This window comes from Staurois parvus, unplaced genomic scaffold, assembly GCF_062004578.1.
Source record: "Staurois parvus isolate SC_StPar_1 unplaced genomic scaffold, SC_StPar_1.0 ptg000436l, whole genome shotgun sequence".
Classification (NCBI taxonomy): Eukaryota; Metazoa; Chordata; class Amphibia; order Anura; family Ranidae; genus Staurois; species Staurois parvus.
The window spans coordinates 1,148,180-1,173,797 of record NW_028318232.1 but is presented as its reverse complement, the minus strand read 5'-3'; the positions used below and the strand labels follow the sequence as shown (position 1 = coordinate 1,173,797).

Genomic DNA, 25,618 nt, shown 5'->3' with positions numbered 1-25,618 from the left:
GTTATTGTTTTAAATTTTATTTGTTGGGCAATGGGAAGCCAGTGGAGGGATTAGCAGAGAGGGATGGCAGATATGGATCAGTTAGTAAGGTGGATGAGTCTGGCAGCAGCATTCATTATAGACTGAAGCGGGGATAGCCTGCGATGAAGTAGGCCAATGAGGAGGGAGTTACAAAAGTCAAGGCGAGAGATAACCAGGGAGCGAATAAGTTGTTTAGTGGTTTCAGAGATTAAGAACTGTCGTATCTTGGAGATGTTGCAGAGGTGAAGTCTACAAGATTTGGACAGTGATTGGATTTGGGGCTGAAAGGACAGTCTAGGATTACACCTAGTACCCTGTCATGAGGGGAGGGACTGACGTTTGTATTGATCTTGATGGAGAAGTCAGGGGAGGGGGCACGGGCTGGAGGAAATAGTATGAGCTCCGTTTTAGAAAGTTTGAGGAAGCGGAGTGACATCCATGCCGATATGTCACTTATTAGGTTAGTAATGAGAGAGTAGACTGAAGAGGTGAGGAGTAGAAAGATAAGATTGTGTGTCATCAGAATAGAGATGATCCTTCAAGCCATGGGAGTTTATCAAATGACCAAGGGAGGAGGTGTAGATGGAGAAAAGAGATCCAAGGACAGAACCTTGAGGGACCCCTACAGAAAGGTGGAGTGGAGGAGCCAGAAATGGGTAACGCTGAAAGAGCTGCGATAGGTAGGAGGAGAACCAGGAGAGAGCATAGTCTCGGAGGCTAAGAGTGGAGTTTTTTGAGGAGGGGATGGTCAACTGTATCAAACTGCAGAGAGGTCAAGTAGTAAGAGTCTAGAGTAGTGGCCATTGTTTTTAGCAGTTCATTAGTGCGTTTTTTAGTAGGGCAGTTTCAGTGGAGTGTAGTGAGTGAAAGCCGGACTGTAAAGTGTCAAGAAGGTGGTTGTGAGGTAGCAGCTCAGGCTTCGTTGGGTCCAGCGAGGGCTTAACTATGGGAGTGATGTGTGCATGCTTTAGAGGGGTGGGGAAGGCACCATTAGAGAGGGAGAGATTGAAGATGTGATTGAGGGAGCATAGGATGGAAGAAGAGGGTGACCATAGTAGTTGTGAGGTGACAGGATCCAGGATGTAGGTAGGTGAGACAGGCTTCTGAGAAAAACTTAGTGACTTCTTAGGTAGTAGCAAGGTCAAAAGAGGAAAGTGTTGAGGGAGGTTTAGTATAAGGTATGCCAAGTGGGATGGATGTCTGTGCAGAGGAAATGCTCCTACGAATTGCATCAATCTTGTTTTTGAAATTATTTGCAATCTCGTAAGCAGTGAGTGAGGTACTGGGTGGAGGTGGAGAAAGTTAAAAGTGGTAAAGAGACAGCGAGGACTGGATGACAATGTATTAATAAGAGTGACAAAGTAGGCTTGTTTGGCAGCATGGAGGGAGGAATTGTATGTTAAGAGAGCAGATTTATATAGGGTGAATGCTTGGTGATATTTGGTTCTACGCCACAATCGCACCAGTGCACGACTATGTCGCTTAAGAATTCTGGTGTCAGTCTGCCACGGTTGTAATGGTTGGGGCCTGATACTTCGTGTAGTTAAAGGATCAAGTGAGCCTAGTGTGGATGAAAGCGAAATGTTGTAGACATCAGTGGCCAGGTCAGGGCAGGACAGGGGAGACATTCTGTCCATAGAGGTGGTCAGTTGCAGAGTGGACAAGAGAAGGGTTTAAGTTGTGAAGGTTTCTGCGGGTAGATCTTTGCTGTTCGGAGGGATAGGTGTTTGATACACAATCTCATCAACTTCAGTGTCATCTTCAGAGGAATCTGGGTGTTTGTGAGGTTATAGGGAGTGCAAAGATGGGAGAAAACAAAGTCTAATGTATTCCCATCAGTGCGAGTGGAGGACTGTCCATTGTCAAAGATGAGTTGTGATGTAGCTGGGTTCACATTAATGGGGATGTTTGAAACGCCCCCTATCATTCTTGGAGATTTTGAGGAAAGGAAGTAGGGTAACCAGGCAGTGAAGTCATTAAAGTGGGACACCGATCCAGGAGGCCAGTAGATCACTGAAATCCTCAGAGAAATAGGAGAAAACAGCCGAATGCAGTTAGTCTAGAAAGAAGAGGATAGAGAGGGAGGGTTATGGAGGACTTGAAAGGTGCTCAGTGGGGATAGAAGCAAACCAACTCCACCACCTTTTTGACCACTGGGTCTGGGAAAGTGCTGTGGGAGAAGCAAAATCTGTTGCTTAAAGCCAGGTTTCTGTAATTGCTAGTAGGTTAAGGAAGTGGGAGACTAAAAAGGTCATGGACATAGGTGAGCTTATTACAGAGTGGGCAATCCAGAGTGCACATGAAAAAGGGAGGGTGATTTTTAGGAGCACGAGGATTGAGATTAAATTGCGTGGATTGCGGCTTTTCCTGTAGGAAGAAGGGTGCCTGGTGTTGGGGTGAGATACTGGAGAACCAGGGTTTGGGGAGATATCCCCAGCGGTTAGGAGGAGGGTGAAGAAAGTAAAATGAGAGCGGGATGTATGAGTGCACATGCCTTCCTGTCCTGGTGTTTGGGTCAGCAGGTGAGTAAAGTGTCAGCAGGAGGTGATGAGAGCAGTAGTAGGGAGATGGTAGCAGTGAGGGTGAGATGTACAAGCTTTCAGGTGGAGCAGAGGGGTAAAGAAATGAGATTTTGAGAACAGAGGATAGTAATATGAAATGGAGTAGAGGCGGCATATTAAAAAGGTACATGGAGTGGGAATCAAACGTTTGTAGGAGATGTTTCCCAGGGTGTTTGCTTGCAGTCCCTTCAGCGTGCAGTAGAGTTCTTTGTTGTATCTTCTTGCTGCTTGAGTTATCCTGCTTTTTGAACTGCTCTGTTCAACTGCTGCTTCACACTCCAGCAGAAAGTGTACTCACGCAGGAAAAATGCCCCCCATCTGTGACATCCCCCATAAGCTGGTCTAAATTTATAGGGAGATAATCAAATGAGCAACTCTTCTCCGCCCCAATAAGAAACTGATAAGGATCACATGAATTTGGGGTGAGGTTGGTCAAAACCAGACCAGCCACACAGTCGCACCTTTTGTGTATTGATGTGATGCATTAAAAAGAAAACAAAATCTTGCCTGTTCCGTGATCGGTTTTAGCAAAACACAACATAGGGATAAATGGTAATGTATGCAATACATATAAAAATGCTCCACACCCAAAAGATATATTAAATGACCGTTATGCAACTTTCTAACACTTTTGCTTCCAGTAGGCGTTTGCTGCTTTGGTCTTAGCACCTTGGTACCCAGGTACCATCTTACAACTGCATTGGGACAGGAGGTATTTGTTCCAGCGACTAACATGGGCACTGGAACCCATTAATGCTTAACCTTTTTAGCTGTTGGATTTCTGATCCTGCTACTTATAGCTTCATAGGAGCGTTGTGTAACAGGCAATACAAATACAGTTCTTCCATATTGTGTTTGTTAAAAATGGAGTGATGTCATGCCACTTCCTGTCAGTAAGAAAGTTCAGGCAGTGCTGATTCAGCTTTGTCTAGCCATTCTTTTGCTGCAACAGATCACTGCTATATTAAAAAATAAAAACTGTTGCTGTAACTGCTTAGTGTTAGCTTTAGTTTTATTATTATTATTATACAGGATTTATATAGCGCTAACAGTTTGCTCAGCGCTTTACAGTTAGCTTTAATTTATTGCTTAAGTGCATCTAATGCTGTCCTCTCCCCAGATTTACTATGCTGTTGCCCAAAGATGTCTCTGGTGTGCCTCCATCCAAAGTAGAGAGAGAGGTCCTAAGACAAGTCTTACTGGCAGAATCACCAGGTGACAAAAAAATTAAAGAAAACAAATTCAGTTGCAACATTTAAGGATCGATAAGCTGCATTATATTTTTTTTGTGTTTTAATACCACTTTAATCTATAAATTACTATTAGCTGGTAGAATAGGCGAATCGGTTGCATTTTTAGGCATAAGAGTTGTACTGAAGTTCTTCTCAAGACTAAAGATTGCCTGCCCCCCTTCAATTCTTCTCCTCTGATTTCTGTGATTAAGAGGGGGAAAAAAAGCTTTCTACTTAACGTCCGTCATGTGACACTACAGTCTCTTCTGTTTACTTCTGGTGAGTTCCTTCTTTGGGTGTCCACATTGCTGCGTGAGTGATGTGGACACTTCTAATTGGGTGTCCTGTGGCAAGGCCCTTTCAGGATCTAGAAGGAGGAGGGATTATTCTAGCAAGGAGACTGACTGACTGATTAGGGAATCGGTGGCACCAGGAAACTGCATTGGGAAGGGATCTAGTTGGAGGTTTTGGGGAGTATAATGCGCTTCACCAGTTGAGGACAATAAAGACCTTGCAGGATGGGTTTAGAGGAGAATGAGAGAGGGATGAGGGAGAATCCTATATTGTCTTTTGTGGGGCTTTGATGTGGAGTTTATGCAGTTCTCCAGACTCGGCAAATCAATTCTTAATTTTCAGCAGCTGGTGTTCCTGGACTACTAGATTCTCTGCAGGTCAGGTGAATGCTCAAATTCTATATATTCAAGGCGTATGTAGTTTCCCTTGAAATAATTTAGATTGGTATGAAGATTTTTTAACTTTATTTAACTGCAATTATTTAAGCTCATGCTGATGCTAAATATTAAATGACAGCATAAATAATTTAAAGCAATGATGTAAGCAAGAATTACTCTAATGTGCATGCCGATTCATCCTTCTAAACAGGAGGAGCTGGTATGCAAGTGGTTTAAGTATATAGCAATATACTGTAGCTTTGTATCTTTTTGAAATTGGGAAGTAATATTACCATAAATCTAATTCTAGTCCTTTTTCTACTTTTTTGTAGATTCTAGTAAACTTACTTCAACAGAAGCAGCAGTAGCTGAAGAGCAACAGAAACCACAGGAAAATGCAAGTGATACAGAAACAGAGAAGAGTAAGTATTTAACAGTGATTTATTAAAGTGTATATCTTGGTAATCCAGGCTGGGCCTGGGGATAGTATATCTCTATATGTATCTCACACACTGTGTGTGAGATAGATCTCATCTCTATCTCCCTATCAGTATTTGGGGCATCTGCCCTTACACACACATGAAGTTTAATGGCAACCCAGACTTAGTCCGTAGGGTTCACTATTGAGTTGGCCCACTCTTTGCAGCTATAACCGCTTCAGCTCTTCTGGGAAGGCTGTCTGCAAGGTTTCAGAGTCTATGGAAATGTTTGACCATTCTTCCAGAAGCGCATTTGTGAGGTCAGGCACTGATGTCGGATGAGAAGACCTGGCTCGCAGTCTCTGCTCTAATTCATGCCAAAGGTGTTCTGTCGGGTTTTAGTCAGGACTCTGTGCAGGCCAGTCACGTTCCTCCACCCCAAACTTTCACCCATCTATTTTATAGACCTTGCTTTGTGCACTGGTGCGCAGTCACGTTGGAATAGCAAGGGGCCATCCCCAAACTTTTCCCACAAACAGTGCATGAAATTGTCCAAAATGTCTTGGTATGCTGACGCCTTAAGAGCTCCCTTCACTGGAATGAATGGGCCTAGCCCAAGCCCTGAAAAACAACCCCACACCGTAATCCCCAAATGACATACGGTGCATTGTAAATTAAACAAGGCAGGGTCCTGCGCGATGAAGGGCATGTTGCCTTGCAAGCTGTGTTAGTATAGGCAGTGGGGACTTCGGAAAAGTGCAAGAAAAGTAGTTGCAACCAGGATGACAGACGGGAGTATCACAGAAATCGGCCGAGGAACGGGTACAGGAAAAAAAGTACGGAAGGAAAGGAGAGAGAATCATAGATGAGAGAGAGAGGAGCATGAGAGGTAGGGAAAAAGAGAGGGGAAAAAAAGGGGGGGGGGGGGGAGAGAAGTGTGAGGAGGGAGGGGTTGGTGAAGGGTATGAAAAGGAAACTAAGGGGAAGAGATGAGGTACAGTGGCAGAGAAGGGGCAGGGGAAGATTGCAGAGAGAGGAGGTTTGGTAACGCAATAGGAGGGAGGGGGAAGGGGGACGGTGAGTTATAGTATAGACCGTGAAGTACTCGCAAACCCTTGAGAAAGAGCCCGATCAAAACCAATGCCATCTGTTTTATATAATGCAGCGCTACGGTCCCAGCGACAGATCGGGATTTGTAGACGTACAATGTAAAGGGGTCAGAGAGAGCGCCTATGGGTATATATGCGTTATTCTCAACTTGAGCTCTCCTCGGGTAGAATGCTGGTGGGGAGTGCCCATAAGGCTATGGTATTCCGAGGTAGTTTGAAAGTGAATCCAACAGGACCAGGTGTGGGAAAATTTTTGTAGGATTGTCCTAAGACGTAGTGATCAATTCTTCCATATCCGCAATTATACCAAGGCGGATAAGCTAATCACGTACTGAAGGGACACTAGTAGAGCCTCACAGGACAGGAATACAGAGTCTAGCAGCATTGATCATATGCACTGCTAACAATTTAAGATACAAACGTCCAGGGAGGGAGGTGTGATGAAGAAGCTGGGCCGCAGTGTATTCGAGGGTGGAGACTGAGGAAGTAATTTGATGCACCTCCCTCCAATAGGGTTGTATAGAAGGGCAATCGATGGGGGTTGGGGGAAAAAGGGGGGGGGGGGGTTGGGGTTAGAGGGGGGGGCGGGAAGGAGATGGGAGGGGGGAGTATACAGGATTGGTCAGTAAGAAAGGGGGGAATAAGAGAGAGAAAAGAGGTTTTGGAAGTGAGAATAGACCAACTATGTCAAAAATGAGACAGGAAGAGATTTACTGGAAGTGATCAGTAACCGCTCACAGAGCCTACTGTGTGGGGAACGAGAGTGGCATAGATCCAAATGGGGAGTCACCGCATTCAGGGGGAGCCCTAGATCTTTGAAAGGGGTGGGTGAGAGTATCTCTCAGCAGTCTCTTTGTAAAGGGGGATATATGGTATAAAGTGTATGGCTAAATCATCCGGCGGTAGTGTATTCTGGGAGGGGGGTAGGGGCAACTGAGTAGGCACAGCAGGAAATCTGGAATCAATCTACTGATTGTGAGACATTAAGTGTGTGAATAAGGATATAGGAAACAGAGTTTTGCATGATGTCCCCCAGGGGGCGAAGCAGTGGTGGTGTGTATGCTGCCAGGCCAGTTGCGTCAATGGGAATCGGGGTAGAGGCCTAGCAGAGCTGGAGAAGAGCACACTGAAAAGAATAAGGCAAAATACTGAAACCATGCATGAACATTATGCAAAAATTGAGGGAGCATGAGAAATACAAACAAATTACAAAACAATCATATGACAACAGGCAAATGACCCATATCAACGTGACCTACAGGTGAAACTCGAAAAATTTGAATATCGTGCAAAAGTTCATTTATTTCAGTAATGCATCTTAAAAGGTGAAATTTAATATGAGACATTACCTGCAAAGCAAGATAGTTCAAGCCGTGATTTGTCATAATTGTGAGGTATATGGTTTACAGTTTATGAAAACCCCCAAATCCATAATCTCAGAAAATTAGAATATTACATGCAATCAATAAAACAAGGGTTGTACATAGAACAATATCGGACCTCTAAAAAGTAGAAGCATGCATATGTACTCAGTACTTGGTTTGGGCCCCTTTTGCAGCAATTACTGCCTCAGTGTGGCGTGGCATGGAAGCTATCAGCCTGTGGCACTGCTGAGGTGTTATGGAAGATCAGGATGCTTCAATAGTGGCCTTCAGCTCTTCTGCATTGTTCGGTCTCATGTCTCTCATCTTTCTCTTGGCAATGCCCCATAGATTCTCTATGGGGTTCAGGTCAGGCGAATAATCCCACGGTCATTGAACCAGGTTTTGGTACTTTTGGCAGTGTGGGCAGGTGCCAAGTCTTGCTGGAAAATGAAGTCCGCATCCCCATAAAGCTTGTCTGCGGAAGGAAGCATGAAGTGCTCCAAAATCTCCTGGTAGACGGCTGCGTTGACCCTGGACCTAATGAAGCACAGTGGACAAACACCAGCAGATTACATGGCTCCCCAAATCAACACAGACTGTGGAAACTTCACACTGGACTTCAAGATACAAACGTCCAGGGAGGGAGGTGTCCATACTCTGGGTCCTTTGTTTCCAAATGAGATGCAAAAGTTGCTCTCATCAGAAAAGAGGACTTTGGACCACTGAGCAACAGACCAGGTCTGTTTTTCTTTAGCCCAGGTAAGACGCTTCTAACATTTGTTGTTCAGGAGCGGCTTGACAAGAGGAATACGACGTTTGAAGCCCATGTCCAGGATCCGTCTGAGTGTGGGGGTTCTTGATGCACTGACTCCAGCCTCAGTCCACTCCTTGTGAAAGTCCCCAACACTTTTGAAAGTCCTTTTCCTGAGAATCCTCTCCAGGCTGCAGTCATCCCTGCTGCTTGTGCACCTTTTTCTTGCACACTTTTCTCTTCCACATAACTTTCTAGAAATGTGCTTTGGGAACATCCAACTTCTTTTGCAATTACCTTTGTGAGGCTTTCCCTCCTTATGGAGGGTGTCAATGATGGTTTTCTGCACAACTGTCAGGTCAGCAGTCTTTCCCATGATTGTGATTCCTACTGAACCAGACTGAGAGACCATTTAAAGGCTCAGGAACCCTTTGCAGGTGTTATGGCTTAATTAGCTTATTAGAGTGGGGCACTTTGAGCCTAGAATATTGCACCTTTTTCACAATGTTCTAATTTTCTGAGATTGTGGATTTGGGGTTTTCATGAGCTGTCAGCCATAATCATCAGTTATGCCAAATCACGGCTTGAACTATCTTGCTTTGCATGTAATGAGTCTATCTCATATATTTCACCTTTTAAGTTGCATTACTGAAATAAATGAACTTTTGCACGATATTCTAATTTTTTGAGTTTCTCCTGTAGATGACAGCCTAAATAATGGACATAACCTCACCAGGGGCAAGGATGAATAGAGTGGGCCAGGAAGAAGGCGGAGGCTCAAGAAAAGGGGACTATGGGTGAGGGCCCCCGCTTAGGACAGAATGGAGGCTAGAGACTAAGTTGAATACTGGGAGGAATGACACAGTATGGCCTCACATCACTTGGTCCTTTTTCGCGTTCTGTTCAGGGGTGTCCCTCACCTCCGTCTTCCGGGATTCTGATAAGGGATGGCAAGAATCGGTACATGCTTGGTTATTGGTGAAAAGTATGGTGATAGTTTTTGTGACCATACCATCCGACCGTGTGGTCTCATGTCGAAGCAACAGGATGCAGCAGGTAAAGAATGTCCAGTTAGTGCGACAGGAGCAGATGTGGGAGTCCGTCTTATAACCGTTCAAGCGAGATCCAAAAGGATATCAGACTGTGGAAGAGCGCCCTCAAATTTTTAACCTGAAGGCCTTGATATGTCTGTAGCGACCCTCATTTGTGTGTAAGCATGAGTTGTACAGTTCCAAGGCAAGAAGGAGAAAGTTGGTCTACCGGGAAAGCCGGAGACTAGGAGGAAGGCGGGTGAAGAATGAAGAAAGCGGGAAAACTGATTCATGCTTAATAAAGTGACATAAAATAAACAAAGTTGATGATAAAAATATTGATAAATGATGAATTAAAAAATATAAAAAAGTGAGAATCCAAACGAAATGTGCCAGAAACAAAATCCCATCAGTTAATGATATTAGTAAAATAAAAAATCCAATTGATTCCTGTGTAAAAGCAAACTTAATGCAGAGTTCAGCAAGTAGGTAACTTCAGCATACTCTCCTTACAGTAGCCTATGGTTGTATAGGTGGGATTGTGTAGATAGGAAGCTGCAGTGTGAGCCTGTGTTTCTAATAAACTAAGTGGCGCAACGCGTTTGGGAGGGGCAGTGACGTCACTACGTATCCGACTACCTGGCACGGCGAGTACGGACAGTGTGTGCACACCTACGAGGCTGGTTCCCACCGCACTTAGCGGTTTATTACAACCTACCTCAGAGACATGGTCAAGGTAAGGAATGCTGAAACTCGACCACCATTGGATAAGACACATAAATTGAAACCTCAAGCCTGGGCCAAGAAATAACTGAAAACCGGTTTGTCAAAGGTTTTATGAACTGATGAGATGTGTGACTCTTGACGGACCAGATGAATGGGCCCCTGGCTGGATCAGTAACTGGCACAGAGCTCCACTTCGACTCAGACGCCAGCAAGGTGGAGGTGGGGTTCTGGTATTTAATTATGAGCTAGTTGGACCTTTTTCGGGTTGAAGATGGATTGAAAATCAACTCCCAAAGCTACTGCCAGTTTTTAGAAGACCCTTACTTCAAGCAGTGATGCAGGAAAAAGTCTGCATCTTTCAAGAAGACCACGATATTTCTGCAGGACAGTGCTCCATTCTATACTTCAAAGTACTCCACTGTGTGGCTTGCCAGTAAATGCCTTTAAAGATGAATGGCATGAACCCCTTCCTCACCTGGCCTAAGCCCTATTGAGAACTTGTGGGCCCTTCTTAAATGGGAGATTTATGGTGAAGGAAAACAGTACACCTCTCTGAACTGTCTGGGAGGCTGTGATTGCTGCTGCACAAAAATGTGATCTCAACAGATCAAGAAACAGACACTCCATGAATGGAAGGCTTATGATTGTTCTTAAAAAGGGTGGCTTTTTTTTTTTTGCTGAATCCACTAGGATTGTGTATAAAACTGACAGGCATACTCCTGCCTGATTTGCTTCAATAGCCCCTGATACCAGTTGTTTGCCCTAAAATTCACTTGTGTGTTTTTACTGAAATTTTTGCACTTCCTAGACCTTTGCGGTAATGTCATGTGGCATAAAAAATTGGAACCACCACTATTTAAATTCTCTAGGGTGTCTGCTTTCAGAAAGTGTGTTTTTTGGGGCCTTTTAATCTTCAGGCCTAAAATTATTTTTAGATGTTTGCAAAAAAATGGCGGACTACGAAAGGATAAAAGCAAGTGGTTTTATCCGTTTCTTCAGTTATAACACGGCATACGGGCGCAGCTTAACCTAGCGTCTCTCTCCAAGCCCATAGTTGATATTGTACAGGCACCCTTAACTAAAGGATGGATTTCTGTTAGCATATGTGATGCTATTGGATGGCTTTTTACTGAAGTTCCTATTAGTATGTAGATATAGACATACATGTGCTCTCAGATGAAATCTGAAATGTCTTGCAATCCCTGCAACAAATTTTCTTTCTCATAAGGACATATCTCTTCCATAGACAGGTGCCGCTCCAGACTCTGCATAAAGATCCCAACTTTGTAGTCAGGGTCATTCCCCAGCCCAGACCTGGCTAAGTGGTGCTTTTCAGCTGAAAATGGGTCACAGTAGTGCAGAATGAACTTCACCCTTGTGATCCACAGAAATACATCCAAAAGAGCTCCTGTGAAAAACATATTCGGGAAACTCTGTGTAAATATTGATGTCGTATGGTCTCTGGATGGAATATATGTATCCTCGTGTGTCTATTTATTACACAGTAGTTCCCCCCCCCCCCCCCCCCCCCCATAACAAAATAGCAGTGTATGTTAGGGCAATAACTATATGCTGTATATCCAATACATGCACAGTTTCCCACGTTCTATTCTTTTAAAGGCTCTGTAAATATAGAATATGTTCACACTAGCCTGCATGGTAAAATGCAGGTCACCACACATAGTGGGACCAAGCCCTTTTATAATCATTCTGGTCCAAAGTCATGTCGTGCAGGGACAACAGGATTTCTGTGGACTGAGTGGTGTCATCCTGTCACTTTTCTTTAGCTAAACACGAAGTGTATGTGCAGAATTTTTAAATGCAATTGCCGGTGCTTTTTTTTTTTTTTTTTTTTTTTCTCTTCTTCTTCTTCACTATAGCTCACAGAATTAGCTGTCACTTTCCCCATAGTTAAAGGAAACATTTTTTCTCTGAACTCAGGAGAAAATAAACTAAAACAAAACTTTTTCTTTTAGCTGGGGGGGAAAGTGAGAGCTGAATTTCTGAGCTATAGTGAAGAAAAAAAAAGCAGTAATTTAAATTTAAAAACCGGCACCATAATAAATAAAACTGCGTGGGTCCCCCTTCCCATCTATATCAAGCCCTTTGAATCTGGTATGGATTTTGAAGAACTCCCACACCAAAATTAGAAAAAAAAAAAATGGCGTGGGAGTCCCCCCAAAATCCATACCAGACCCTTATCCGAGCATGCAGCCCATCAGAAAAGGCACCCCCCTACCTTCTGAACAATACCAGGCCACATTCCCTCAACATGGGGGGCGTGCTGTGGGGCAGGGGGGGCTCCCCCCCCCCCCCCCCAAAGCACCTTGTCCCCATGTTGATTGAAACAAGGGATTTTACCCCACAACCATGGCCGGTGGTTGTGGGGGTTTGCGGGCAGGCGGGCTTATCGGAATCTGGAAACCAAGCGGGCCCCTAGATCCCGCCCCCCTCTATGTGAATGAGTATGGGGTTCACATTCACAAGAAACGGTGTAGTGTGAAAAGACAGGACACTGTCTTTGACCAGACCCGAAGGGCTTGGTATGGATGGGAGGAGGGACCCCACGCCGTCCTGCAGAACGAATTAGTTGTAAACCTAGGTATTCCTATACACAGTTTGCACAATCTCATAGCAAACATGTCCTGCTATCATGCCTAGGAACCCCTGCAAAATCCCTAATGCGCAACTATCTTCGATAGTCTATAGACTAATCATAATTTTTGTTTTATTCAAGGAGCTTGCAAAAACGGACTCAGTGTGTGGATGGTGGAATCCTCCCCTGTGAGTTATTGTATTTGGAAATTTCCCCACTGTCAGAATACACTGATAGACTTTCCAGGCTATAGCAAGCAGCACTAATCAAGCAGGGAAAATCCGGTTGTGCCGATGTCGACCTCCCCGCCCATACATGGATCGATATTCGGTCAGTCCCTGCTGAACCCGAATTCTGATCCCTCTATAGCTAGCTTTAGTTTTTAGATTAACTGATAGTTGACATATTTTTCTAGGTGCTGTATCATGTAAAATATACAGTGGCTAAGTGATTAGCACTTCAGCCTAGCAGCATTAGGGTCATCGGTTGGAATCCCAACCGTGGTGCTACCTGCCTGGAGTTTTCCCTGTGCCTGCGTAGGTTTTCTCTAGGTACTCAAATTTCCTCTCACACTCCACAGCTACGCAAGTTGACGGTGCTGTAGAAGTACCTGAAATAATTAATGGATGGTTCTGATTATCTTAAAGTAGACTCTCGTTTTAGGTATGTGTTTTTGGTTTTGGTTTTTTTGACATGCAACAATGTACATATTAATGGTTAGATTTTGTTGATAGGTGAAGCACCCCACCGAAAGCGTTCAAAGTCTGAAGACTTGGATGGCCAGAGCTCCAAGCGTAGGCGCTTTGAAGGTGAAGAATATGAAGCAGAGCTTAAAGTTAAAATAACTGCAGGAGATGATCTCAACCAGAAGTTGCAAAAGGTATGAAGTTTGAATTGTTACAGAATGGTAAACAATGTTACCCCAGTGTTTTAAGCCCTTTCACATGAGCATTAAATGTTTGACCTGTGATTAAACAAATCAAAAATTGACTGCGGTGTCCCTGTGGGTGGCTGGATGTGCAACCAGCTATATCCTCCCTCATCTAGATCTGTTCAGGTTTGTCAGACTGAATTCAATAAGTATGCATCCAGGTCAGCTTTGACTAACCTGAATGAATGTGGGTGAATATAGGTGGATGAACATCACCTACATCCAGCCACCTATAGATATTGCATGGGTTCCTTTTTTTTTTTTTTTTTTTTTTTTTTTTTTTTTTTTTTTTGTGAAAATCATCCCTTCTGATACACCTCACCAGAGAATTGTTCTGTGGAACAGAGGTTGCCACTGAATACACTGGCCCTGCTTTGACAGCTAACAGGGGATCCTCTCTTCCACCCACCTGGCCCTGTCACTCATTTACAGTCCTCTGTGAATAAGACACTACAAGTCCTGACATCTTTAGCGGCTGTCGACTTGTAGTTCTCAGTGAATGAACTACCACGACGCTGTGGAACGCCGTGGTAGTTTGATTCTTGCTCGCAAGCAGATATACTGACAGATCTGCAGGAGACCTGCATGGCACCAGTGATCTGATCGCAGGTGCAGTGATTTCCAGGTTCCTGCTTTTTTTTTTTTTTTTTTTTTTTTTTTTACCTGCAAAAGTGCATTAATTATTTTTGGTAAAAAGGTGAACTTATCCTTTTAACCCCTTCCCAGCCAGTGTCAGTACAGTGTCAGTGCATATTTCTAAGCACTGTTCACTGTATTGGTGTCACTGGTACCCACGAGGTGCCAGTTAGTCCGATTTTGTCTGTCTCCGCTACTACTAGTATAAAAAAAAAATTTGTGTGTGTATATACTGCCATTTGTAGACACTAACTTTTGTGGAAACCAATCCATACGCTCATTAGGATTTTTTTTTTTTTAACCAAAAATATGTAGCAGAATACATATTGGCATTTATGGAGTTTTATATACATGTAATTTTTTTTTTTTTTTTTTTTACGTTTTTAGCCCTGCTAGGCAAGCAGCAGGGTTTACTTTTTTTTTTTTTTGTGGAGCAGACACCGGTGAAGCATGAACAGATCTTCATGCTACACCAGAGTTAGCAGGCACTCCACTTATCCGTGCTGCTGTCTTGTGCAGGCAGTCCCCTTTCCGCCAGTCTCTCACTAGCTCGGCAGTTCAGTCAGCCCATCCACTCCGCACGGCGGCCCCGTATAGTCCTGGCCACTCCCACACTTTACTCTCCTCCTCCTTCTTCTTCCCGCACCTCTCACCTCAGCACTCACTCTCCTCTCCATTTATATCCCTCCGTCTGCATACACTCTGCTGCAGAACACGCATGCACACACAGCCACCCCCACGCTGGGCAGGCCGCCTCTGGCCACCCCCCACGCTGGGCAGGCCGCCTCTGGCCACCCCCCACGCTGGGCAGGCCGCCTCTGGCCACCCCCCACGCTGGGCAGGCCGCCTCTGGCCACCCCCCACGCTGGGCAGGCCGCCTCTGGCCACCCCCCACGCTGGGCAGGCCGCCTCTGGCCACCCCCCACGCTGGGCAGGCCGCCTCTGGCCACCCCCCACGCTGGGCAGGCCGCCTCTGGCCACCCCCCACGCTGGGCAGGCCGCCTCTGGCCACCCCCCACGCTGGGCAGGCCGCCTCTGGCCACCCCCCACGCTGGGCAGGCCGCCTCTGGCCACCCCCCACGCTGGGCAGGCCGCCTCTGGCCACCCCCCACGCTGGGCAGGCCGCCTCTGGCCACCCCCCACGCTGGGCAGGCCGCCTCTGGCCACCCCCCACGCTGGGCAGGCCGCCTCTGGCCACCCCCCACGCTGGGCAGGCCGCCTCTGGCCACCCCCCACGCTGGGCAGGCCGCCTCTGGCCACCCCCCACGCTGGGCAGGCCGCCTCTGGCCACCCCCCACGCTGGGCAGGCCGCCTCTGGCCACCCCCCACGCTGGGCAGGCCGCCTCTGGCCACCCCCCACGCTGGGCAGGCCGCCTCTGGCCACCCCCCACGCTGGGCAGGCCGCCTCTGACGTGATGGTCAGAGGTGTGATTGCAAGGATGGTCAGCCTTAATTACTTTTTTTTTTTTTTTTTTATTGAAACTGTATCAGGACAAGTAGATTGGGACCCTGATTTAGTCCCTTGGACAAGTAGTCTTTTAAATTTCCTCACCCCTGATATAAATATAGTATAAAAATCACACACACACTTTTTAATCAGATTATTTTCCTGATTTTTCTTTTCCCTGCTCCATCTTTTCTGACTGTTTTTTCACTGGTTTTGCATTTATTAGGGTTAGTGTCACTACTGGTAGCATGAGGTGATACCTAGACCGTATATAGAGGTTGCACAAGCAGTCCAAATCCTCGAGGATGGCACATCAAAACGCACCATTGCCAGAAGGTTTGCTGTATCTTCCAGCACTGTCTCAAGAGCATGGAGGAGATTCCAGGTGACGGGCAGTTACTCTAATAGAGCTAGACAGGGCCGAAGAAGGTTCTTAACCCATCAGCAGGACCATAATCTGTTCCTTTGTGCAAGTATTAACAGGATGAGCACTGCCAGAGCCCTACAAAATGACCTCTAGCAGGCCACTGGTGTGAATGTCTCTGACCAAACAATCAAACAGACTTCATGATGGTGGCCTGAGGACCAGACATCCTCTAGTGGGCCCTGTGTTCACTGCCTGGCACCATAGAGCTCGATTTGCATTTGCCATTGAACACCAGAATTGGCAGGTCTGCCACTGGCACCCTGTGCTTTTCACAGATGAGAGCAGGTTCACATCTGTCACATGTGCTCAGGGTGAAAGGGTCTGGAGAAGCCGTGGAGAACATTATGCTGCCTGTAACATCATTCAGCATGACCGTTTTGGTGGTGGGTCAGCGAGGGTCTGGGAAGGCATATCCGTGGAGGGATGCAAAGACCTTTGCAGGCTAGACAATGGCACCCTGACTGCCATTAGGTATTGAGATGAAATCCTTGCATCCATTGTCAGACCCTATGCTGGTGCCGTGGGTCCTGGGTTCCTCCTGGTGCACAACAATGTCCGGCCTCATGTGGCAAGAGTATGCAAGCAGTTCTTGGAGGATGAAGGAATTGATATTATTGAATGGGCCCCCACGCTGCCAGGTTGCACCTCAGACTGTCCAGGAGCTCAGCAACACCCTGATCCAGATCTGAGAGGAAATACCCCAGGACACCATCCATGCTCTCATTAAGAGCATGCCCCAACATTGTCAAGCATGCATACAAGCACGTGGGGCCATACAAAATTCATACAATGAAATTTCAGCAAAATGAACTAGCCTGCTGCAACCTTTTTTTTTTTTTTTTTTTTTCTTTTTTTCTTCCCATTTTGATTTTCGGAATGTCTTTGAATTCAGTCCTCAGTAGGTTGATTATTTTCATTTCCATCAAATGATGGGGCAGCCTTCTATTCCTAACACATTACCCAGTCCATATCCGTATAGATATCCAGCATGATATTATTTTCTTTCCCCATTTGAAAACACATCAGATCTCAAAGTGTTTGTTTAAAATATTATATATATATATATATATATATATATATATATATATATATATATATATATATATATATAAATAATGAAAATATAAATAGATTTTTTTTTTTTTTTGTCAACTGTCACCAGTGCAGTACAAAGTCAACTGGTGTGGGCCCTTAGGTCCCACTCGTCCTTGGTGGTTTCGACCAGCCAGGAAGCACAGGTGCAGCTAAAATGTGGTATGCTGTACTGAGCTGCAGTCACATTAAGGGCTGTATGAGTTTAGTGACATGTGCTCTGAATGCAAAATTCCTGCGTTTGGGTAATGTCCCTAAATGCATGCAGACATGTACAGCTGGGTTCAGTATTCTTGCACTTTTTTTTGACAGGCTGCTTGCAGCAGGACTGGATGTTGCACCTGTGCTTCCTGGGTGGCTGGAAATGCTGGTATTTAACCTGCAGAGTTTTATTCCACCTCCAAATCGCTGCCATTGTAAAATCAATAATTTTTTGTTCATGCCAGATAGTACAGGTTTCACTGTTCCTCCCTCTTGCCTGCTGTGGTTCACGCTGTTGTCGTTTATTTGCCTCCCCTTTTAGTTCAGTCTAAGCTCCATTCTGTGAGGGAACAATTTACAAGATATTAGGTGTTCTGTTTATGGACAAGGGCAGTGGGGGCACACAAATACTAGCAAGAGCTGCAGCTCTTATAGCCACAGCAAGCTGGAAGTTCCAAAAAAGTGTTAATTTTACTGTAAGGAACAGCAAAATGGACATGGGATATAAACCTCAAAGGTAACCTTTTTACACAACAGACATTAGAAAAAGCTTTCTACAGTTCAGCTAATCTAGCAGAGAGAGTAGTCTCCCAACTTTTAGCTTGACCCAAGTTTGCAATATGGCATAGGGAAAGGATCCATTCATGCAGCTGCATCAGGATGTATATGTAGCACATTAGGTTTAAACAAATTTATTTACTCTGGAGAAATTGGAGTAAGTGGGTATTTAGAATTTGTAGATCTCCCAGTAAAGATGGAACCGGATCTTGAATAAATTAAAAAAAAAAAAAATCTGTTTATCAGCAACATTACAAGATAAGATGTTCCTCTAGCTGACCCACCTCTAAACCATAAATTGGGGAACAATTCAGGGGGCTGTTAAAATAGATTGAATCTTTAGGATAAAAATAATCTGTGAAAGGAAACTTACTTGCCTGGCCCTTATTTATCAGGTAAATGTGCAGGGAGATTAACACACATTTTATACATATTAGTAGTGCTTTTATTATCTGTCCTTTTACAGAAGAGAGGACCAAGCCCCTTTTTTTTGCCTTGCACATGTAGCATCAAACACTTTCTGCATAACTTGGTTGCCAGCGTTTTTGTGAGAGAGTGGAATGTGTGTACAGAGCCTCCAGAGTTGTCTAGCTTCTGCTTTGATAATGGCTGTATTTAGTAAATTTTTATTTGGTAATGTATATTCAAGGAGTTAATGAGCATATAGTCTTCCAACTTTAGATAGAAGTTCAAAAACCATCAGGGCCTTGAGTCTTGCTAAGGAAACTATCCTAGTAGAAGTATCTGAAAAGGGCAGACAGTCTAGATAAAGAGGGTATTGGCTGGCATGGCAGCTAGGCATTTGATTTCATAACCTGGTATCGCTCTGTTCAATTCCTGATGGTAGTTTATAGCGTTTGCAGTGTTTCCTGCAGGTCACTGGTGTTCTAGTCATATCGGGTTGTTTTGAATGTATGGTGTGTCTGCTTGACCAATTAGCTACCGGAATAGCTAAAAGTTTGGATCATGTTCCTTTCTCAGTGATTCTGCCTGTTTCCTGATGGCACATTATGCTAAGGTGGTAAAAACTAGTTTCTAATTTCTCCATGCTTGTAATGTGTCAAAATAGGCACGCACCCAAATGGAAGCTTAACCTTCAGCAAAAAAAGTTTCCTCTTCCTTTTCAGGGTTTTTTTTTTCTTCAAGTTTATGGTAAGAAGTTCTCCTAGTAACCTTGATGGCAAAAATGTATTCACCTCTTATAGTTGAATTAAAAAATTAAAAGCATACCATGTTATCTGTGAAATGACAGAACCAACATGGCCAAAAAGGATAACTTCTGGGCTGATTATTTCTTCTGCTAATATATAGGTCCAGCCTAGGTTTTTGTTCGAACTGATATGAGATTTGAAACCAAGAGTAATAGTAAGCTCACCCTTGGGAAAAGATACATGTCCTATAGTGTTTTGGCAGTAGAATACAATACAAAGGCTGATCTGTGCACGAAGGGCAAAACAAGAATATTCAAATTCCTTCAGAAGTTTCCACAAACACTGTTGCATTGGACCATGAATAGCCCATCAACTTAGGATTTGATCTAAATTGGGGTCAAGAATGATATCTAAGTTTCCTGCTATGGTCAACTAATGTTCATCCAATATTTTACAGATGGTGTATAATATGGTTTGCTGGAAGGGAGAGGCAATCTGCATTACGTGCCAAACATTGTGCAAGCCCTTCTAATATAAAACTGTTTATACTTGGGCAGTGTATCATTGATAACTGTCTGAACATTGTGTTCAGTGGGGTCCTTCCATTTTAATCCCTTTTCTAGTGTAGAACAAGTCTTTAAGCCAGCCATAGACTGTTCAGATCTTGGATGGTTCAGTAGGGACCGGACGAGATTCGAACAATATATGGGCAGACTTTGGAAAACTAGCCTGTAGGATTTTTACCTGCGACTATAGCTAGCAGCGATCATAGCTCTAGCGAAATAATTGAAACTTTGTAGTCTTTGTATTGATATCTAAAGAGGAGAGCTCTGAGGGGGGAAAAATTGGGTACATTTTTATATAAAAGCCTTCAACATTCTGCCTGAGTTTATTTAATTATAATGGGTCAAGGGTTTCTCTATTAAAATCAAACACTTTAATATAAAAACACCTTAAACTCCTTGCTTCAATAAAAGGGAAGAAAAAAAAAAAACCTGAACACAAACATCAAACTAAACCAAACTTTTTGTAGAGGCATAGTTCCTGTATATTATTATTATACAGTATTTATAAAGCGCCAATAGTTCGCTCAGCGCTGTACATTACAAAGGGAGACCGAACATGTGACAGAACAATACCAATACAATGCAAAACATGAGGGGATCAAGGGCCCTGCTCTTTCGAGCTTACAATCTAGGAGGGAGGGGGTGGTGGCACAGGAGGAGATAGCTGTGGGGGATGGAGTGGTAGGAAGAGTGGAGGAGGGAGGCAAGTTAGCAGGGGGTGGGGTAGGTATATAAATTGGTACTGAGATATACCAGCACCAAGATTTGTGGCTCGGTTTTTAAATCAAATGCTGGAACAGTGTTTTCATGTGGGTTAAAGTATAATTGCAACAATTGGTATTTTTCCATGTTGGGTAGAGTAAGGGAGATGTACAGTTGTGTTCAAAGTAATAGCAGTGTGTTGAAAAAAGTGAATAAAGCTCAAAATCCTTCTAATAGCTTTTACTTCCATACACACAAATGCATTGGGAACACTACACATTCTATTCCAAATCAAAACATGAAGAAAAATATATCAAATTTGTGGTGTTCCTCTAAAAAAAAAAAATTTGAAGAAAAGTGAATATTAGACTGTTCAAAAAAATAGCAGTGTTTGTATTCTTCTTTACAAACTCAAACATTCACTATATAAACTGAAAAATGTTTGAAGATTTTGCTTTCCTTTGAATCACTTAATATTTAGTTGTATAAGCACTGTTTCTGAGAACTGCTGTACATCTGTGTTGCATGGAGTCAACCAACTTCTGGCACCTGTGAACAGGTATTCCAGCCCAGGATGATTGGACTACATTCCACAGTTCTTCTCTTTCTTGGTTTTGCCTCAAACTGCATTTTTGATGTCACCCCACAAGTTTTCTATTGGATTAAGATCCGGGGATTGGGCTGGCCACTCCATAATGTCAATCTTGTTGGTCTGGAACCAAGATGTTGCACGTTTACTGGTGTGTTTGGGGTCATTGTCTTGTTGGAACACCCATTTCGAGGGCATTTCCTCTTCAGCATAAGGCAGCGTGACCTCTTCAAGTATTCTGATGTATTCAAACTGATCCATGATCCCTGGTATGCAGTAAATAGGCCCAACACCGTAGTATGCAAAACCTCCCCATATTCACAGTGAACTGTGGCTTGAATTCAGTGTTTGGGGGTCCACTAGGGACCACTAGACCCAAGAAGAACTTTTATCAGTCCACAAAATGTTGCGCCATTTCTCTTTAGGCCAGTCAATGTGCTCTTTGGCAAATTGTAACCTATTCAGCACATGTCTTTTTTTTCAACAGTGGGACTTTGCGGGGCTTCTTGCAGATAGCTTGGCTTCACATAGGCGACTTGTAATTGTAACAGTACTCACAGGTAACTTTGGACGTTCTTTGATCTTCCTGGAGCTGATTGTTGGCTGAGTCCTTGCCATTTTGGCTATTCTTCTATCCATTCGACTGGTAGTTTTTCGCTTTCTTCCACGTCTCAGGTTTTGGTTGCCATTTTAAAGCATTTGCGATCATTTTAGCTGAGCAGCCTATCATTTTCTGCACTTCCTTGTTTTCCCCTCTCCAATCAACGTTTTAATCAAGGTACGCTGTTCTTCTGAAGAATGTCTGGAACGACCCATTTTCCTCAGAATTTCAGAGAGAAATGCACTGTAACCAGCATGTACAACATTTGCGGCCTTCCTTCCTTAAATAAGGGCAATAATTGCCACCTGTTTTTCAAAGAATGAATGACCTCACTAATAGAACTTCACACTGCTATTATTTTGAACATGCCCCTTTCACTTAGTGATTCAATTACACAGAATCAGCAGCATGCATGTCATGACTGTTGGATCTGTTGGATTTCTATTACTCTACTACACCTGCTAGTAAATTATTTTTGGTAGAAATGATATTTCTACATGGCAAACAGTGATTGATCAGGTTAGTGATGTCTGATGGAGATTATACAGTTGTGTTCAAAATAATAGCAATTTCCCCCTCCCAAATCTGTGTCTTGGGGAAGATTCTCTCCCTTTCTGTCCCATAGCCAAAACTGGAAGTGAGGACATATCTCCAAAGTGAGGGAATCCCGGTGTGCCACCAGGATCACCAGAACTAGTGTCTCCATTGGAGGATTTCCCTTTTACTTTTTCTGTAGACAAACCAGATTTTGAGATTTTCTTTTACTTTCTCTTTCAATGGTAATGATAAACAGGACAATGGTAAACGGGACAAATGGAATGGGTGAATCTCCCTAATGGGGGCAGAGACAGCAATTAAAAGTGTTTTAATCCCTCTCCACTCTATGCAAAACTATGAAAAGGTTTGACTTGAACACTTAAAGGGTGGCACTTTTCCATGTCAAGCAAGCTCTCCCATGGAGTATACAGTTTGAGAGGGAAGGTGTTATTAAATATTCATCCATTTCGAATGTATTGTAACAAACAATTGAGTACTGTCCGTGATACTTTTTTTTTATTTGCACTAACATACAATTTTGAGGACAAGCTTTCGGGGAATGCCCCCTTCTTCAAGGTCCAAGCAGTACTAATCACAAAGTTTTAGCAGAATGTTAGAAGAGATGTGGGGGATGGAAAAAAAAAAACTAGAGAAGACACAGCAAAAGCAAAGACTGGGGGGGAGAGACAACACTCAGAGGGAGTAATGCTTGAGGTGATAGTCATAAAACTGTTGGATAATGATTGAGGAATCCCACGTCCAAATTAAGGCCGTTATCTCTTGTGTCAAATAGAAATGTATTGTAGAAAGCCTTTGCATTGCAACAAGTAAAAGTTGTTAGTGTCAGATTTAAAAAAGAATAATATTTTAATTGACTAAACTGGCCATTGCCCTGTGCCTTTGCATTGTTTAAAGTTCTGCATATAAGAATTGTGAAGAACTAATGTGTTTGAAGCTGCCATTTGGATATTCAACCACTTAACCTCTGGAAAGTTTTTTACCCTCTTCATGACGAGGGCATTTGTTTGCTATTCAGTTCTGCGCAACTTTGTGGAAAACAAATATTAATTTGGGTACACTGTTAAAGAGCTTTTTGGTGGTATTTAATCACCACTGTTTTTTTTTTTTTTTTTTTTTTTTTTTTATACAAATGGAAAATTACTGGAAATTATGGATCCACTCTAAAAACATGTTTTGTTTTGTTTTTAAAGTATTTAGACCCCCTTCACTTTTTACATTTTTGTTTTGTTGTAGCCTGATACTACAGTTGTTTAAATTCCTTTTTTTTTTTTTTTTTTTCTCATTAACGCAGTACCCCATAATAACAAAGTGAAGAAACATTTTAGAAACATTTGGACATTTTAAAGGAAAACTTAAATATCACATAGTCATAAGTATTCAGACCCTTTGTAACACTTGAAACTTAGCTCAGGTGTCTCCCATTTCTCTTTATTGTTGCTAAGGTGTTGCTACACCTTGATTAATGTCCACTTGTGGTAAATTAAATTGATGGACATGATTTGGAAAGGCACACACCTCTCTATAAAAGGCTGCACAGCTGACAATGCATACTGTCAGGGAAAAAAAGCCATGAGGTCAAAAGAACTGCTGCAGAGCTCTAAAATAGGATTATTGCAAGGCACTGATCTGGGGAAGGCTACAGAAAAAAATCTGCTGCACTGAAGGTTCCCAAGAGCACAGTGGCCTCCATACTTCTCAAATGGAAGACGTTTGACACAACCAGGACTCTTCCAAGAACTGGTTACCTGCCAAACTGAGCAATCTGGGTTAAGGGCCTTAGTAAGAGAGGTGACCAAGAACCCGATGGCCACTCTGTGCTTCAGAGATCCTGTGTGGAGATGTGACAAAGTTCCAAAAGGGCAACTGTCACTGAAACCCTCCACCAATCTGACCTTTATGGCAGAGTGGCTAGACAAAAGCCTTTCCTCTGTGCAAAACACCTGAAAACCTGATTTGAGTTTGCACAAAAAGCTAAATCCATGGTACAGGGTGCTGTTTGGCCCAGGTACCATGTGATGGCTGTGGGCCAATAACCGCATCACTATAGGAAGTACAGCTTTATTGGCATTGTGATCATGTGATTGCATAGTGAGGAGATGTAAAAGTAAGCTGCGATATATTAATGTTTTGGGTTTATGGATTGGTAAGCTGCAAAAATAGTGTTTTGAGTTAATGCTGCTTTTGAGTTAAAAGAAAATTACTCAACTTCTGAAGCACCATTTGGTAGTTTAATAGTGTAGGTCAACTTTTGTTTTCTCACTGTAATATTTTGCTCTCCGCTTGGTCTGCAGGCAAATGTGGGGGGAAATTTTATGAAAGCAAGAACTGAAGGTTGATACATGAAGTAATTAGCAATTCTAATGCTATTTTTTTAAATGCTATTAAAATGTAAAATGCAATGATCTTTTAACGAGCCATTCTATTGCTGTGTTAAAGGCTGAATATGGCTTTTGGGATATACTCATACAATTCAAAGTCACTCTAGCTGCTGCCTAGAAAACCAGTTAAGAACATTCTTAGCAATCTGCAAATATATTGCATGGTTGTGAAAAAAAACTGCAATAACACATTTTTCATCTGTAGGTGATCCAGAGGATGTTTGAGGAAAAACTAAGTGCCTTGCAGTGTGCAGACTTTGATAAAGCAATAGCAGATTTGAAAACACGGGTGGAAAAAATTGAATGCAAAAAACACGAGAATGTTCTGCATTCCATACAGGTAATGTATAATGTTTAATACTAATGTCTGTTAATATTACATATATTCTAAGTGACAAGTTTTTTTATGTGTACTCTCTGGTCAACTTTACAAGGGGTGAAAAGCCCATTTTCTAACCTGCACTAGAAAGGTGCATGTAGAATTTGTATGTAAAACATTCTTTCAGAGCAGTATTTCCAAACTTGATAATGAGATATATACACTTTTTTTTTCTCCCCTTTCCCCCCCTCAAGGCTAAAATCACACGCTTGACAAAACGCTTTGGAGCTGCTAAGGAGGACCTTAAGAGGAGACCTGAGGTAGTGGATATCTCTGTAAAATCTCCATTGTGACTGTTTTTCCTTGATTGGTACATGCAGTAACTGGGGAAATTACTTGGGGGAGTGGTATTTATATATAGTTTTTGTTGTGTTTCTCATTCTACCCTAGAAACATGTAAATGGTGGTTCTGGGGGCAGTATGTACTTTGAGATAGATATATACAGTCAGGTCCATAAATATTGGGACATCGACACAATTCTAACATTTTTGGCTCTATACACCACCACAATGGATTTGAAATGAAACGAACAAGATGTGCTTTAACTGCAGACTGTCAGCTTTAATTTGAGGGTATTTACATCCAAATGAGGTGAACGGTGTAGGAATTTACAACAGTTTGCATATGTGCCTCCCACTTGTTAAGGGACCAAAAGTAATGGGACAATTGGCTTCTCAGCTGTTCCATGGCCAGGTGTGTGTTATTCCCTCATTATCCCATTTACAATGAGCAAATAAAAGCTCCAGAGTTCATTTCAAGTGTGCTATTTGCATTTGGAATCTTTTGCTGTCAACTCTCAAGATGAGATCCAAAGAGCTGTCACTATCAGTGAAGCAAGCCATCATTAGGCTGAAAAAACAAAACAAACCCAACAGAGATAGCTAAAACATTAGGCGTGGCCAAAACAACTGTTTGGAACA

At 43.1% G+C, this 25,618-nt stretch overlaps 1 protein-coding gene across 2 annotated transcripts in view; it reads left to right on the top strand.

Moving 5' to 3' along the window:
- The window catches only part of ATF7IP (activating transcription factor 7 interacting protein), a 142,394-nt gene that overhangs the window by 60,435 nt on the left and 56,341 nt on the right, over positions 1-25,618 (top strand). For both annotated transcript variants that reach the window (XM_089687693.1, XM_089687694.1), the window contains exons 3-6: positions 4,818-4,907; positions 13,216-13,361; positions 24,524-24,658; positions 24,892-24,957. In XM_089687693.1, coding sequence (XP_089543819.1) covers positions 4,818-4,907; positions 13,216-13,361; positions 24,524-24,658; positions 24,892-24,957 — 437 coding nt within the window. The remainder of the gene's footprint in view (positions 1-4,817; positions 4,908-13,215; positions 13,362-24,523; positions 24,659-24,891; positions 24,958-25,618) is intronic.